We start from the raw sequence: 14907 nt of genomic DNA, 5'->3' as shown, positions 1-14907 counted from the left end.
GCTTATTTATCTGTCTCACCCACCAGGCCTGGAGCACTTTTGATTGTCCTCACCCATCTTTGCCAGCCTGCAGCCAGCTCACCTGTATGTTATCCAGGAGGGTGGGTGGTAGCAGCTCAGTGAAGAGGAAGGCAGGCCAGATGATGGGGGCCTACTCCAGGGGCTGGTGGGGCCTCAGGAGGGGTCCCGGAGGAGTAAGGACTCACAGTGGTTCCTCCACATCAGGCGACTTCCACTTCCCTGGCTCTCATCACTTCAGCATTAGCTAGCGGGTCAGAAAGGCCAATCTAATGGAGGGATGGACACTGCAAACAAGCCCCTCGGCACGGAGACCGCCCTGGCCTGAGGCAGCAGAGAGCCACAGGACATGTATATGCTGGTGCCAGGAGGATTTTATAGGCCAATGGCAGTTTACAGACAGATTCCTGATGCGTAAAAATGAAGGAGGCTGCCCAAACAGGCTATATCCAATCCTGTGAAATCTCACAAGCTGACTAGCAACCATAAAAGTTTGGAATAGAACATAATTAAGGAAAGCTCGTTCTACGTAAAGTTATATTCCATGAACTCTCTAATTTTTGTTTCCTTCTAATTTGCCCACCAACCTAATTTTTCTCTTACATTCACTCAACCCTTTTTAGCAACTACAAAATTTTACATCATGTTCTCCTAAAACAAAGCAACACTGCCATTCAATCACTAGTCACCAAAATTAGGAGCACATCATTCTTTCCTTGACTCCTACTTGGTGCTGGGGTCCTGCCTTTAGAGGTGTCTTTTCTCTGTTCTCGTTTTCTTCCTTGACTCGCTTTTCTTTGTTTTTCTGAAGAGCACCTGCTTTTCTTCTCATGGATACATCTTACTCAATAGTACTCCCTGTGATTTATAGTAAGAAATATATATTTTGGTTTCCTTCCAAGGTTCCTGGCACACAGCTCCTAAAACCCTTGGAATTTTCTAAGTGATAAGAGAGAGAAACTCTTTTGTTATTCATAACAAGTCTCTTTCAACCACACCTGAGTTTCAGTTAATGAGGTGACTTTTGGAAAGCCCCTAAGGATGGGGGCTGGTTGCCAGGGGAACCAACCAGCTGGTTAGAGGTTTGGAACTTTGGGGGGGGGGGGAGGTTTGAAAGTAGAACCAGTCACCAATGGCCAATGATTTAATCCATCCCACTTATGTAATACCCTCAAAAAGCCCAAAGGATGGGGCTTCTAGGTTGGTGAACACGCAGCGGTGCTTGGAGGTGGCCCGCCTGGAGGGCACCAGCAGCTCCACCACATCCCTTCCCACATCCCTTGCCCTACGCATCTCTTCCATCTGGCCATTCCTGAGTTAGATCCTTTTATAATCTAGTAAGTAAAATGTTTTTCTGAGTTCTGTGAGCTGCTCTAGGAAATTAATAGAAACTGCGAGGTTGTTACGGGAACCTCTCACTTATAGCCAGTCAGTCTGAAGCATGGGTAACAACCTGGACTTGTGCTTGGTGTGTAAGGGCGGGGAGCAGTCTTCTGGGACTGAACCCTTAACCTGTGTGATCTGATGCCAACTCCAGGTAGAGTGTCAGAACTGACTCGGAATTGCTTGGTGTGGGGAAAACCCCCTACAATACATTTGGTGATGAAAAGTGCTAGAAGTGAAGTACAGTATTCTGTGAGTAGACAGAAAACAGAGTTTTCCCGCACACTCCTCTGTCTGTGAGCACACCACTTCACATGCACAAATCCCTCCATGAAATGGCATCATTTACCGAGTATTCCTGATCCATTACTTACATCATGTGGTCCTAAGTTTCTCTCTCTCTCTTTTAAAATTGGAAAACGTCCAAACATACACAAAAGCAGAGTATAACAAACTCCCACGTCGCCATGAAAAAGCTTCAATAACTATCAACATGTTGCCAAGTTTTTTTCATCCTTCTCCCAATGCCACCTTTTCTTGATGGAATGTTTTGTTGTTGTTGTTGTTGTTTTCAGGAAGATTAGCCCTGAGCTAACTGCTGCCAATCCTCCTCTTTTTGCTGAGGAAGACTGGTCCTGAGCTAACATCTGTGCCCATCTTCCTCTACTTTATATGTGGGACGCCTACCACAGCATGGCTTGCCAAGCGGTGCCATGTCCGCACCCAGGATCCGAAACAGCGAACCCCAGGCAACGGAAGCGGAATGTATGAACTTAACCGCTGTGCCACCAGGCCAGCCCCTGATGGAATGTTTTGAAGCAAATCCCAACCAAGACCTAGTACATGTGAAATCGGCAGAGAGTTAGCCATTGATGATTAAGTAGCTGGGAACTAAAGTTTTTTTTTCCTTTTTGCAATGACTGATTATGGCTTTTAGCTGTTTAACTCACCCACTGTTATCTGTGCTGCTTAGGTAATACGCTGTCTGACTCCCACTCGGCTCCTATAGAGAACATCTCCCCGGAGCTTGGGTTTCTGAGTTGTTTTTTTCAGGAATTACAACTCCATGTTCACTTCAGGCCGGTTGAGACCACCAACCCATCAACCAGGCCAGGGCGCAGATGTCTGATAGGCGACCTTTTGACGTCAAGAGGCTAAAAACTCCACCCTCTGATCATGCTAACGCCACCATTTTGTGAACATGCGTCCTCTGAAGAGGCATGGAGTCTGACTACGCTTGCGCAGACCATCAGTCACCTCACCTCTCCTCACCTCCAATCATCTCTCTCCACACTTCAGACCATCTTGCCCCCATCCCATAAATATCCCTGCGTCCTTATTTTCAGGGAAGTGGATTTGAGGCTCATGCTCTCGCTTCCTCACATGGCTGCCTTGTGAGTAAACTCTCTGCTGTGATCTCCTTGTCTGGGTGTTTGGCTTTCTGGGTGGTAGGCAAAAATGAACCCGGTTCAGTAACACATGTTCAAACTTCTCAAATTATCTTTAAAAATATCTTTTTTTTTGGTTTGAATCTCAACTCCAAAAACCTCATTTTATTGGTTGTTATATCTCTTAATTCTCTTTTAATTTGGGCACCTTCTACCTAGTTTTTTTTCATGCTACTTGACTTGCTGAACAAATCAGGTCAACTGCCTGTAGAATATGACAATATGCCTGTAGAATTCTGGATTTATCTGATTGCTTCCTTGTGGTGTTGTATAACTTGTTCCACTACACCCCAAATTTCCTGTAGACTGGGAATCTGTTCTAGAGGCTTGATTAGATTGTTTCAGGGTTTTTGTTAGTTTGTTTTTTCTTTTTCTTTCCTTTGGGGCAGGAGAGGAGAGGGAGAAGTGCAAGAAAATATTCTGGGGGTGCTGTGTGGTTCTTATCAGGACACACGATCATCTGGTTGTCTTATATCCAGTGATGCTGAGGCTGACCAATGGATTTGCATGGGAAAGGCCTGATTGCTCCCTTATGAAGTTCCCGAACAACCTTTCTCCAAATGGTTTTATCCACCATTGTTGACCACTACCACTGCCTGAGTCAGTTAATTCATTATGGTCTGAAAAATGGTGATTTTTCTAATTGTATCACCCTTTCTACATGGAAGAATACTAAAATTCTTCTAAATAGAATCTCATACATTAGGGCTATTTGGTTACCCTGAAAAACAGTCTGTACTGAAGAACCAGGAAATTTGCTTAACTCTTCATTTTCCTCCTGTTAAATTAGCAATTTTTAGAATAAGTTTGTTGCACAGCCTGTCTTGACAAATCCAAGTCAAAGAGTCCACTCCCTCCAGAGTGGCAGATGCCCTCTGGCCCCAGTGGCTTCCACCCACATAGAATGGGCTGGGCAGACACTAAATCTTGTTTGTTGTTCACAATGAAGTTAACAGACTCACCCAAATTCCAACTGCTTAATTAATTATAGCTTCTTCTAGAGGCTAGACTCTGAAGACAATTTAGATAATAGAAGATTCACTTCAATAAAAGAGTAAGCCAAAAAGAGCGACTAGAAATTAGCAATACCCTGAAAACTGGATTCACACAAGCTTTCTATGAAATGAACTTTAGTTTCTGATTAATAGTGGCAATTTGGATTTTCATTTGGCATACAGTTAGGAAATATTTACTCCATAATCTGTTTTGGAAGATCTACTAGTCAAAACAAGAAAGAAGCAATGCTGAATTTTACCTTTAGGCAAAAAAATAAATAAAAAAGGAACAGTATGCAAATTTAATTCCATTAAGGTTAATGAAAATCCTATTTTGCAACCAGCTTCTAATATTTTCCATTACTGTTGCTCCACAGTATTTTTGGCATATATCTATCCAAAATAAATGTTAATATGCCCTAATTAAGGTCCTTAAGAGTCAGTCAGTGCTCACAAATAAACTACTTCAAACAGATTCATAGGCAGTCACAAAGCAGACAACAGACAGCTGCCAGTGCATCAAATTGAAAGTCAAGGTTGAAGATCTGATTGAAAGTCTGCTGCTCATTTACGGGGTGGTGAGACTTGGAAAGCCACTAAGAATGTGGGAAGATATAAAATACAGCGCCTTGAAGACATGACAACTCCTGGGAGCCCTGCAGCTGCCCTGGGCTTCTGGAATGCCTATGCAGAGCGCCTGGCCCAGAGGCCAAGCCCTCCCAGTGCTGAGGCCCCAAGATGAAACTAGAGGCCTGGAGCTGGCAAGGGATAAAGAAAGCAAGGGGAGAAGTAGCCTTGCTGCTCACTGCACAAGGATGGCAGATTCTGTCCTGCTGCTCTCCCTTCCCCTTCCCCTCAGAGGCTGACCTCTTCACCTGTCTGACCTCACCCCTAGTACCCTCCCTTTCTCTTACTGTTTCAGCCACAATAGGTCCTCACTGCTCTTCAAACACTGAATTCACTCCTGCCTCAGGAACTTTGCACTAGCTGTTCCCTCTGCCTGAAATCCTCTTTTCCTGGTTATCAACAGGGCTTATCCCTTCATCTCCTTTGGGTCTTTACTCAAATGTCACCTTCTCAGTGGTGCCTTTTCTAACCATCCTGTCTAAGACTGCAGCCTTTTTCTACTTATATGAAGGGAGGAGTTTCTCTCTTGTTCACTACTGTATCCTCTGTGCCTGAAACAGTACCTGGCACAAAGAAAGTGTGCAATAAATATTTGTGGAATGAATCAAATTTGTGCAATTTGATTCTTTTATTTACATTTGCAATGAAAAACAAATTTTATTTAAGACAAGTGAAAGACGTTTGTAAAACAAGATGGGCATTTGTGACTTTCTAATAAACAGGAAGCAATTTACAGGGCTGTCTATACTTTAACACGAACTACATATTTTAAAGATGGGCACCTGGGCCAAGAACTGTTGCCAATCGTTTTTTCTTTTCCGCTTTTTCTCCCCAAATCCCCCCAGTAGATAGTTGCATATTCTAGTTGTTGGTCCTTCTATTTGTGGCACATGGGATGCCACCCCGGAATGGCCTGATGAGTGGTGCCATGTCTACGCCCAGGATCCAAACCGGTGAAACCCTGGGCCGCCGAAGTGGAGCCCGCCAGCTTAACCACTCGGCCCCTGGCTGGCCCCAGAACTACATATTTTAATTGCACATAACCCTTAGTTAGGATAATAGATTTCTAGGACAAATGAAACTGAGGTAGATAAAATCAAGGAGAAATGAGCCACTCGATTCAGCTAGCAGGGCATTGTACAGGGACATCGGTATTAACACATTCATAAAAACCACTGGTGGAGATGCTCCTAGACTCAAAAAGAAAAGATACAGATGGCAGGTCCCGTGTGGTCTAGCTCTAAAAAATGTTTGGGTGAGATGTCAAAGCTTTGTACAAAGAACAAATTCAGTATGAGAAACCATATTTTTCCTGAATTCACATTTTGGCAGGACTGACAGTTTGAGACTTACACAAAGGAATTCCCATGAAGCACTTGATTAAGATCATATTTCTCATTTTAGACAAAATTCCAGTTCATATACAATGTAAACTATACATTTTCTATAAATCGGGGGGTGGGGTGGGAATCCCAGTCAAACTGTCAATTGGCTTAGCCAAAGGTTCCAAGCTACTCCAAGTGTATTCAGTGGACATGCCCCCAACCCATCCACCGCCTTCCCTACGCCCCATTCCAGGTGCAAGGCAAAGAGGGCAGTGACCACTGGTGGAAGAGGTCCCCTCGGGCTCTTATGCTGAGAGGTCCCGGCAGTTCCTACATCAGGCAGGTAGTACCGCTGCTGCCTTACCACACCAAAAGGGAGGCTAACACAGAGGGGAAAGGGAGGCGCCTATCTAGGAACCAGGAAAGAAAGGAGCAGAGCAAATGTTCTGGGAGTGGCAACTTTTTCCACCCAGAAGGGTTCCAGTCAGAAGAATAACTTGCTGCACACTTCACGCTGACGCTGGTTTTGACAATAACTGTGCTCTGCATTTCAGACAAGGGCTAATAGTACCTTTCAAGCAATGTTGGAAGCCATAGTAATAAATGATGATGATGACAACTAACTGGGTACACTGTTTCACACACACCAGTTGCTCTGATCTTCGTAAGAGCTCTAGAAGGCGGATGGTAATTCAATGTGATAGATGGGCAAACTGAGGATCAGGGCTGTTAGAAGATTTGCTAAGGCCATACAGACAGTAAGAAGCAGAGTCATTTTCTAAACCCAGATCTTCTGACTCTATGCCCCAAAAGAAACAATGTCACAGGCACTTAAACACTGGTCACAATTCATTTCTCTAACAGTGAGACTGTGAGGGTGAACCACCCCCACCGGGGGTAAGGGGTAGAGTCACTGATGAGTACAGACAGGACAGGACTCACGTACACTCTGCCCGCCCCAGAGCACACAGCCAGCAACCAGCAGTTCCTAGGCACAGGCAGCAGATCTGTTTAACATGAGCATATCCCAAACCTGGCTGTATGGAAGGCAGCATGAGAAGCATGCTTTGGCCTCGTTCAGGGGTGGGACAGTGGAATCGGTACTTTGTTTTAAGTTAAAGTGGTCAATCATTTAAATACTGAATTCAGGGCTTTCCAGTCAAGTTCAGCAATGTTAGGCCACAGACTTCTTTCCCCAGGGATGAATGTTAAAGAACCTCTCAGGGCATTGCTGAAAAAACCCTAAAAAGACTAACAGGAAAAATACCCAAATGTCTAGCCATACCATCTGAGATGGTGAATCTCCTGAGAGACCATTATTGGCCCTTGGAAGTACACAAATTCCAGAAACAAATATTATTTTGAGGAAAATAAAAAACGTTAAGACTGCAGGCCTATATCTGGCAATCACATTTTAGAATTTACTTGTGAGTCAGCAGTTTGAAACTTAGAATACACCCAGAGATTCTAATAACCCATCAAGAGCACTTAGTTTCCAGTCTACCCTCTGAAAGCCTGTTTAGCCCATTATGTACAAAAACAGAGTATTCCAGCTATGCTAATCACATTTCAACGGGGAAAGCCAAGTCAAAATTCCAAACCACCACAATAAGACATATTTCCTCTTCTCAGCTCAAGTGGTCCATGCTAGTCCCAGGAAAGCAGAAGGGACAAAGTAGGTGCTCCCGCATCCCAGTGGCTTACTAAAAACCCCTACTCTTCAGGGTTGGTTCATCCTTCTCTAGTTGTTCTGACCTAGGGAACAAGGGCACTTGCCCTGCAGAGTTGGAGGGCAAAACGCCATGCAAGTCTAGCTCTGTCTCTGCCAGCACGTGAAGACGTGGCCTGAAGAAGAGCTCAACAATGTTCGGGTTAAAATAAAAGCCTTTGGCCTTATTTTTCAAACCTCTCTTGCCTGAAATTCTAATAAAGCTACAAGCGCTTACGTCATTACAGGATGACAGCTGTAACAGTCTGGGTCTAATACTGTTCAACACTTTCTGAGAGCGGGCAGAGTCCCTAACTGCTTTCTTGCCACATCTCTGCAAAGCAGTGGCCACGCACACTGGTGACTGAATGACATGGTTCTTTACGTAAATCAAACAAAAGCCAAACCTGTACATTTGTAAATGCACAAATACATATCTGTGCATGTACAGACGGCAGTCTGGAGTGGCACACACCAGTCAGTTCCCGTGGTCCCGTCTGGGGAAAGGAATGCGATGGCAGAGTAAAGCAGCAGTTTTAAGTTTCACCACTTGAATTTCTTTTGAGAAGTGTATTTTTAAAAAATATGCTTTATGTATACTTTACATGTAACTTAAAAAATACTTTAAACCTAGGGGCTGGCCCCGTGGCTGAGTGGTTAAGTTCACACGCTCCGCTGCAGGCGGCCCACTGTTTCGTTGGTTCGAATCCTGGGCGTGGACATGGCACTGCTCATCAAACCACGCTGAGGCGGCGTCCCACATGCCACAACTAGAAGGACCCACAACGAAGAATGTACAACTATGTACTGGGGGGCTTTGGGGAGAAAAAGGAAAAATAAAATCTTAAAAAAAAAAAAAACTTTAAACCTTGACAAGCCATTTTAAAAACACTTCAAAATGATAATTTCCCTGAATATAAAATATGATCATAGAAAAAATCAGCAATTATAAAGATACTTAGATAGATTCAAAATAGAATGACTCAAGGAGTTATTATACAGGTTCTTTATACTAGCAGGTTGAGCAATCTATAGCTCATGGGCCAAATGCAGTTCTACAGACAGGTCCACAAGGGAAAGCTGGTTTTTACATTTTTTAAAGGGTTATTAAAAAAAAGAAGAAGAAGAATATGTGACAGAGACCACATGTAGCCCATGAAGCCTAAAATTTACTGTTTGCCCTCTAAAGAAAAAGTCTGATGATTCCTGATTTACACCAAGAATACTGGGTCTTTTCCAAAATAGTTTTAAATTCCTCTTGGAAATGCCTTCAAAATCACCTTTAAACACAATAAAAATTAGTCTTATTACTTAATAGCCTAGTTTTTTTTTTCTCCTAAATCCAGAGTAATCTAAGTTAGCATACTCAGCCACTTCAATCATCAGATTTGGCTCAGAAGACTGGTGACTTCCTAAAATCAAATACAGCCCCAGAATGGGGAAGGGGACATTCACCCTCCTAACATCCAGAAACCTAAATTCTGGTGTGGGGCTAAAATGCACAAGGACATACGGAAAAATCGAACTCAGAAGAACTCTCTGTGCAGCTAAAAATAATTTAAAAAGTCTAGTGGTGACACTACATAACAGATCACAGTTTAATAAGTCATTTCCTAAACAAAGGAAGGAGAAAGCTCACCTTTACTCTTAGGAAATTTGTATTCTAGTCTTACATTCTAATCTAGAGCCCTGAAGGAGGGCGAACACTTCATTATGACTGTCCAAGACCCTAAGAAACGTACTGAGTAAGAATTGAACGCACCTAAATGTGAATGGTGGTGAGTTTAGAACTGGAAAAATAATTTGTAGGGGCTGGCCCCATGGACAAGTAGTTAGGTTCACGTGCTCTGCTTCAGCAGCCTGAGGATTCACTCGTTCGGATCCTGGGTGCAGACCTAGCACTGCTCATCAAGCCACGCTGAGGCAGCGTCCCACATGGCAGAACTACATATGAGCAGCATCCCATATGGCAGAAGGACCTACAACTAGAATGTACAACTATGTACTGGGGGCTTTGGGGAGAAGAAGAAAAAAAGGAAAAATCTGTCCTGTAAACACGTGTGGAACTTTCTGCACTAAACCACTGGTTCTATCTAATGACAATGCACAAACACAGCTCATCATCACATTTAGAATTCTCGGTCCCTACTATGTACTTTTTTCTTTTTTTAAAGATTTTATTTTTTCCTTTTTCTCCCCAAAGCCCCCCGGTACATAGTTGTATATTCTTCGTTGTGGGTCCTTCTAGTTGTGGCATGTGGGACGCTGCCTCAGCATGGTTTGATGAGCAGTGCCATGTCCACGCCCAGGATTTGAACCAACGAAACCCTGGGCCGCCTGCAGCAGAGCGTGTGAACTTAACCACTCGGCCACAGGGCCAGCCCCCCTACTATGTACTTTTAACAGTATGTTACTTGGAAATTAAGTTTTTTTTTTTCTCTCTCCAGAGCCCCAGTGCACGGTTGTATATTCTAGTTGTAAGTCCTTCTAGTTCTTCTATGTAAGCCACCGCCACAGCATAGCTACTGACAGACAGATGGTGTGGTTCTGCAACCAGGAAACAAACCTGGGCCACCGAAGCAGTGAGAGCAACCAACCTAACCACTAGGCCATCAGGGCTGGCTCTGGAAATTAAGTTCTAATTTGAAAATTTTAAAAATATAAAATAGAGGTTGATTTGTTTGTTTAATAATCTTTTAACCTACATAATTTGAAATGAAAGAAATTCAGAACCTAGCATAAACAAATTTTTTACAAGGATAGAGTATCAATAGGAAGAGTACAAAGATCATCATTACGGTGATTTGGGGAAAAAACTAAGACAACATTCTCACTTACCTCTGGCATATATTTTCTTACCCAAGCATGACATAGAAGATACTCTACCTCAATGTCCTGGAGACTGAATTCCTTCTGATCTGTAAAGTTTGCAGCCCCAGCACTAAGCTCCATCAGCATCTTGGCGATCTCGGGCTTTATGGCTGAAGTCAGCCGACTGGCTGCTTCCATGACATGTTCCTGCACATCTTTGAGCTGCATGGCTGCCTTGGAGTAGTGAGAGTTCCTGAACACAGTGCTGAAGAGATCTGTGAGGAAAGTACTGGCACGGCAGAAGACGTTGAGGGCATCCAGGTACTTGGAGATACCCTGCTGGATGTCAGCGATGGGAGTGGAGTGGGGCATGGCATGGTGGCAGCTGCCTGCAGCAGTCAGACTGCCCAGGGGGGCAGTGGTGGCCGTGGATGCCAGGGGAGCACTCAGTGCTCGGCCCAGCTCAGGCATCGGGTACTGCTGGTGCTGCTGCACCTTCTGCTTGGACCCGCCAAGCAGGAAGCGCCGCTTATAGTCCATTTTACTGTCCTGGGCACTGCAGCAATACATGCGGGAGGGGGAACTGTCCCAGTGACCGTGAGAGGGTCAGGGTTCGGATTCTTCTTTTCCTTAAAACTGTAGCTAGGTATAAAAATACTGGAGTTCTGCAAACCTAAGTTTTAAAAAAGGCATTTCCATGAGGCAGATGACCATGTGATCCAACGCAGACGTGGGAAGGACAACAACAGGTTTATATAATTAATATTTTCACTGTAGGCGGGGCCTCTGACAAAAAATAAAAGTGTGTCCAAAATGCTACTTAAGAACTCTTAGCATTCCACTCTCTTAATAAAAAGATATGCTTGCTAAGAAAAATGTTTACCTATAATTGCTTTGCAGGAATATTTTGATACTTGTATTTACAATGGCAGAAAAATAACTTAACTTTAAAAAATGTTATATAATGTAATATAATGTATCTTCAATATACCAGAAAAGTTAGAACCCAAAAACCCACAAGCTGATCAACAGCAATTTAAAAAGCAGTACAGAATTACTTCACACTAAGTCCTTAAGAAGGAAGATCAAACCTCTGTAGAATTTTGACAGAGCCTGCCTGCCAAATCCATTTACCTGTAAAACTTCTCAGTGTGAAAAATTTCCAAATTTCCTTTAATATTTTCTGAAAACAGGATTCTTTTAAAAAAATGGTATTTGTTATTCTAAGTCTTCTCCTCCTTTCCTTTTGTTTGTTGAGGTAGTGGTTTCCTTGTAACATTAATACGAGGTGCTTCCAGACTGGGTTGGCCCTCAATTGTAAAGTCAGAAGCAAGAATGTACAGACGTATTTGTAAGGCCTCTAAGTCATTTCCTGTAAGGGAGAAAAAAATAAGATAAAGTTAGGAAAGTTACAGGACAATGAGTAATTCTGGAGCATTAACTCCTGAAATGCTATTATCCACAAAGGTGGGCTACAAATGAGTAAGAAATCATATTATAACCTTATAAAAGCAGGTACAACAGTGAGAGTTGAACTATGACATGATGACTGCTGGAAATTTCTCAAGTTGTAGCACAAAAATAACACAACAAAAGAAGTTTGATTCCACACCAACTACTTCAAGCTGAGGCTAACAAGTAACACCTCGAGGAGGGCCTAGATACGTGTTTGTGTTCGGTATTCACTTGTTTCCTCCTCAAAGAGCTCACAAATCCACAAGAGGATCAGAAGAGAACCCAGGTTATGGTGGGGGCTGCTGACAAGTACAGAACTCACAAAACTTTAAGGGAGACTGGAAATGGGAGTGATGAGCAAAGACTGAGAGAAATCAAGATGGTTGTCATGAAGAAAATGTTCCTCTGAGGTAGGCCTTGATTGTAGGATAGGTTTTGACAAACGCAAAAGGGATGAGTGGGGCTCACCAGGTAAAAAGATCACCACAACAAAGGCCCTGAGAAGGATGGCATAGGGTTTGTTCTGGATACCCCGATGGGCTGAAGGAGCAGACAGAAAGACAGAGCCTGGAGAGGGGAGTGGCTGGCAGGAGGTTTGCAGACAAGATTTTTCTCATCCTCACCTGGGTAGCAGTTTCCCCTCTGGAGGTTCAAAGGGAAGCCCAGCAGGGTGTGCCAGTTCTTACCCCTTGGGGTAGCTTCTGTGGAGCCCCTGGCTCTAGATAGGTTCAAACAGCAATGACTGCAAATCTCTGGTTGTAGTTACAATGGTGGAGTCGTGACTCTTCTCACATAGCTAATAGGGTTCACACTTGCCTGAACTATCTGTTCTCCCAAACCTAACAATAGTTCAAATATATTTTACAGAGTGTTGTATTTAGTCTATATTAAACTTCAATCTATATGATGTCTGAATATAGTTTACTCATTGATAACTAGATTTTTCTTTCTTTCCATTTTCCTTTTTCTTTAGATAAAAATAAATACAAGTCATATTTTGTCACTCATCATGACCAATTACCATGCCTCCTTTATCGTTCTACGCTTGCACAAGCAAACCAGGAAGGTAGGTAGGTCACAAAAGCAAGAGATGAGAAAAGCGCTGTAGATACAAACACATACTCTGAAAGTGTAGCAACCTTAACCTAGCTAGCATTTCCTAACTAGGTTAAGTTCAACTAAACTGGCCACCATCTGTAGCTCTGCGTTCAAGAGACTCTTGACTCTTAAAAAAATTCTCATAAGCTTTTCAAAAAACAACATATCAAGTGGCTACTTGTCAGAAATCTGCTCCCAAATGTTCTTTTTTCAAATTCATGACAAGAAGGCAATCATATCTATCCCTACCCAAGTGCTCCATTACTATCAACATGGCTTTAAAATTCTGATGTACAAGAGAAGCACTCAACAGGAGTGGGGAAGGAGGGAAGGCTGCTCACAGAGAAACTGTGTGGTCTGAGAAGCAAACCATCCCTTGAGTTGGCCACAGTGAGTGTCTGGAGCAACCCTGACGGGCACTCTTTCTTTGCTCTGTGTTGCACACCTGTGCCTCTGGCTCTGAGAGTCCATTCCTCTGCCAGATGGTCCCAGAAGGCCAAGGAAGACTCACATATTTACCTAATTTTTTAAGATTTTAATTTTTCCTTTTTCTCACTAAAGCCCCCCCGGTACACAGTTGTGTATTTTTAGTTGTGGGTCCTTCTAGTTGTGGCATGTGGGATGCTGTCTCAGCATGGCTTGATGAGCGGTGCCACGTCCGCACCCAGGATTCGAACTGGTGAAACCCTGGGCTGCCGCAACGGAGTGCGTGAACTTAACCACTCGGCCATGGAGCTGGACCTATTTACCTAATTTTTCAAAAAGGATCATAAACATTAAACTTTTCTTCACTTTACATGCTTCCAATATTTAGGTGAATGACACTTGTAAACGCTTAAAAATGTACTACCTCGCCAAATTAATTTACAATTTCAATGCAATCGCTATTAAAATTCAAACTACCTTTTTTATAGAAATGGCAAACTGATCCTAAAATTCATATGGAAATGCAAGGGACCCAAGAAGGCCAAAACAAATATTCAAAAAAATATGTTGGAGGACTCACACTTTCCGATTGGAAAACCCACTATAAAGCTATAGTAATCAAGACAGTGGAATATTGGCACAAGGAAAGATACATACATTAACGGAATAGAATTAAGAGTTTAGAATAAACCCATACATCTGTGGTCAACTGATTTTAGACAAGGGTGCCCAAACCATTCAGTTGGGAAAGAATAGTTTTTTCAATAAGAGGTGCTGGGCCAACTAGGTATCCATATGCAAAGGAATGAATATGGACCCCTATCTTATATCATACACAAAAATTAATTCAAAATGGATCAAAGACCTAAATGTAACAACTAAAATGATAAAACTCTTAAAGAAAACACAGGCGTAAATCTTGGTGAACTTGGATTAGGATATGATTTCTTAGACATGACATCTAAAACACAAGTAACAAAGGAAAAAAAAGATAAACTGGACTTCATCAAAATTAAAAACACTTGCGCATGAAAGGTTACTATCAAGGTGAAGAGACAATCCATAGTATGAGAATAAATATTTGAAAATCATGTATCTCTGAAGGGTTTAGTATCCAGAACATATTACAAAAACTCTTAAAATTCAACAATAAAATGACAATCTATTAGCAGATGGGCAAAGGATTTGAATAGATATTTCTCCAAAGATACAAAACTGGCCAATAAGCAAACGAAAAGATGCTCAACATGGTTAGTCACTAGGAAAATACAAATCAAAACCACAATAAGATACAATTTCATACACACTAGGTTGGCTACAATAAAAATAAACAAAAAAACAAACAGAGAATAAGTGTGGGTGAGAATGTGGAGAAACTAGAACCCTCATACATTGCTGGTAGGAATGCAAGATGATACTGCCACTGTAAAAAGCAGTTTGGCAGTTCCTTAAAATGTTAGAGAGTTGCCACATGACCAAGTAATTCCACTCTTAAGTATATACTCAAGAAAACTGAAAACATAAGTTAATATAAAAACTTGCACATGAATGTCCATAGCAGCATTATTAATAATAGCCAAAAAATAGAAACAACCCAATGTCTATCAACTGAT

General features: G+C 42.4%; 2 protein-coding genes across 5 annotated transcripts in view; both read right to left on the bottom strand.

Moving 5' to 3' along the window:
• The window catches only part of GARRE1 (granule associated Rac and RHOG effector 1), a 50683-nt gene extending 39096 nt beyond the window's left edge, over positions 1–11587 (bottom strand). For 3 of the 4 annotated variants that reach the window (XR_011522203.1, XM_008515059.2, XM_008515064.2), the window contains exon 1: positions 10391–11337. Coding sequence is in view for 3 of the 4 variants with exons in the window: in XM_008515059.2 (XP_008513281.1) it covers positions 10391–10885 (495 nt within the window). In the remaining variant the exon portion in view is untranslated. Of the gene's footprint in view, positions 1–10390; positions 11338–11449 lie in introns of those variants that run through there. The other variant, XM_008515063.2, reaches the window with a different exon arrangement.
• LSM14A (LSM14A mRNA processing body assembly factor) overlaps positions 11560–14907 on the bottom strand; it is a 98754-nt gene continuing 95406 nt past the window's right edge. The window contains exon 10 of the mRNA XM_070557356.1: positions 11560–11687. Within this exon, the coding sequence (XP_070413457.1) occupies positions 11676–11687 (12 nt within the window). The 3' untranslated portion in view covers positions 11560–11675. The remainder of the gene's footprint in view (positions 11688–14907) is intronic.

This window comes from Equus przewalskii, chromosome 9 (assembly GCF_037783145.1).
Source record: "Equus przewalskii isolate Varuska chromosome 9, EquPr2, whole genome shotgun sequence".
NCBI lineage: Eukaryota > Metazoa > Chordata > Mammalia > Perissodactyla > Equidae > Equus > Equus przewalskii.
This window is presented reverse-complemented; position numbering and strand designations above follow the sequence as displayed.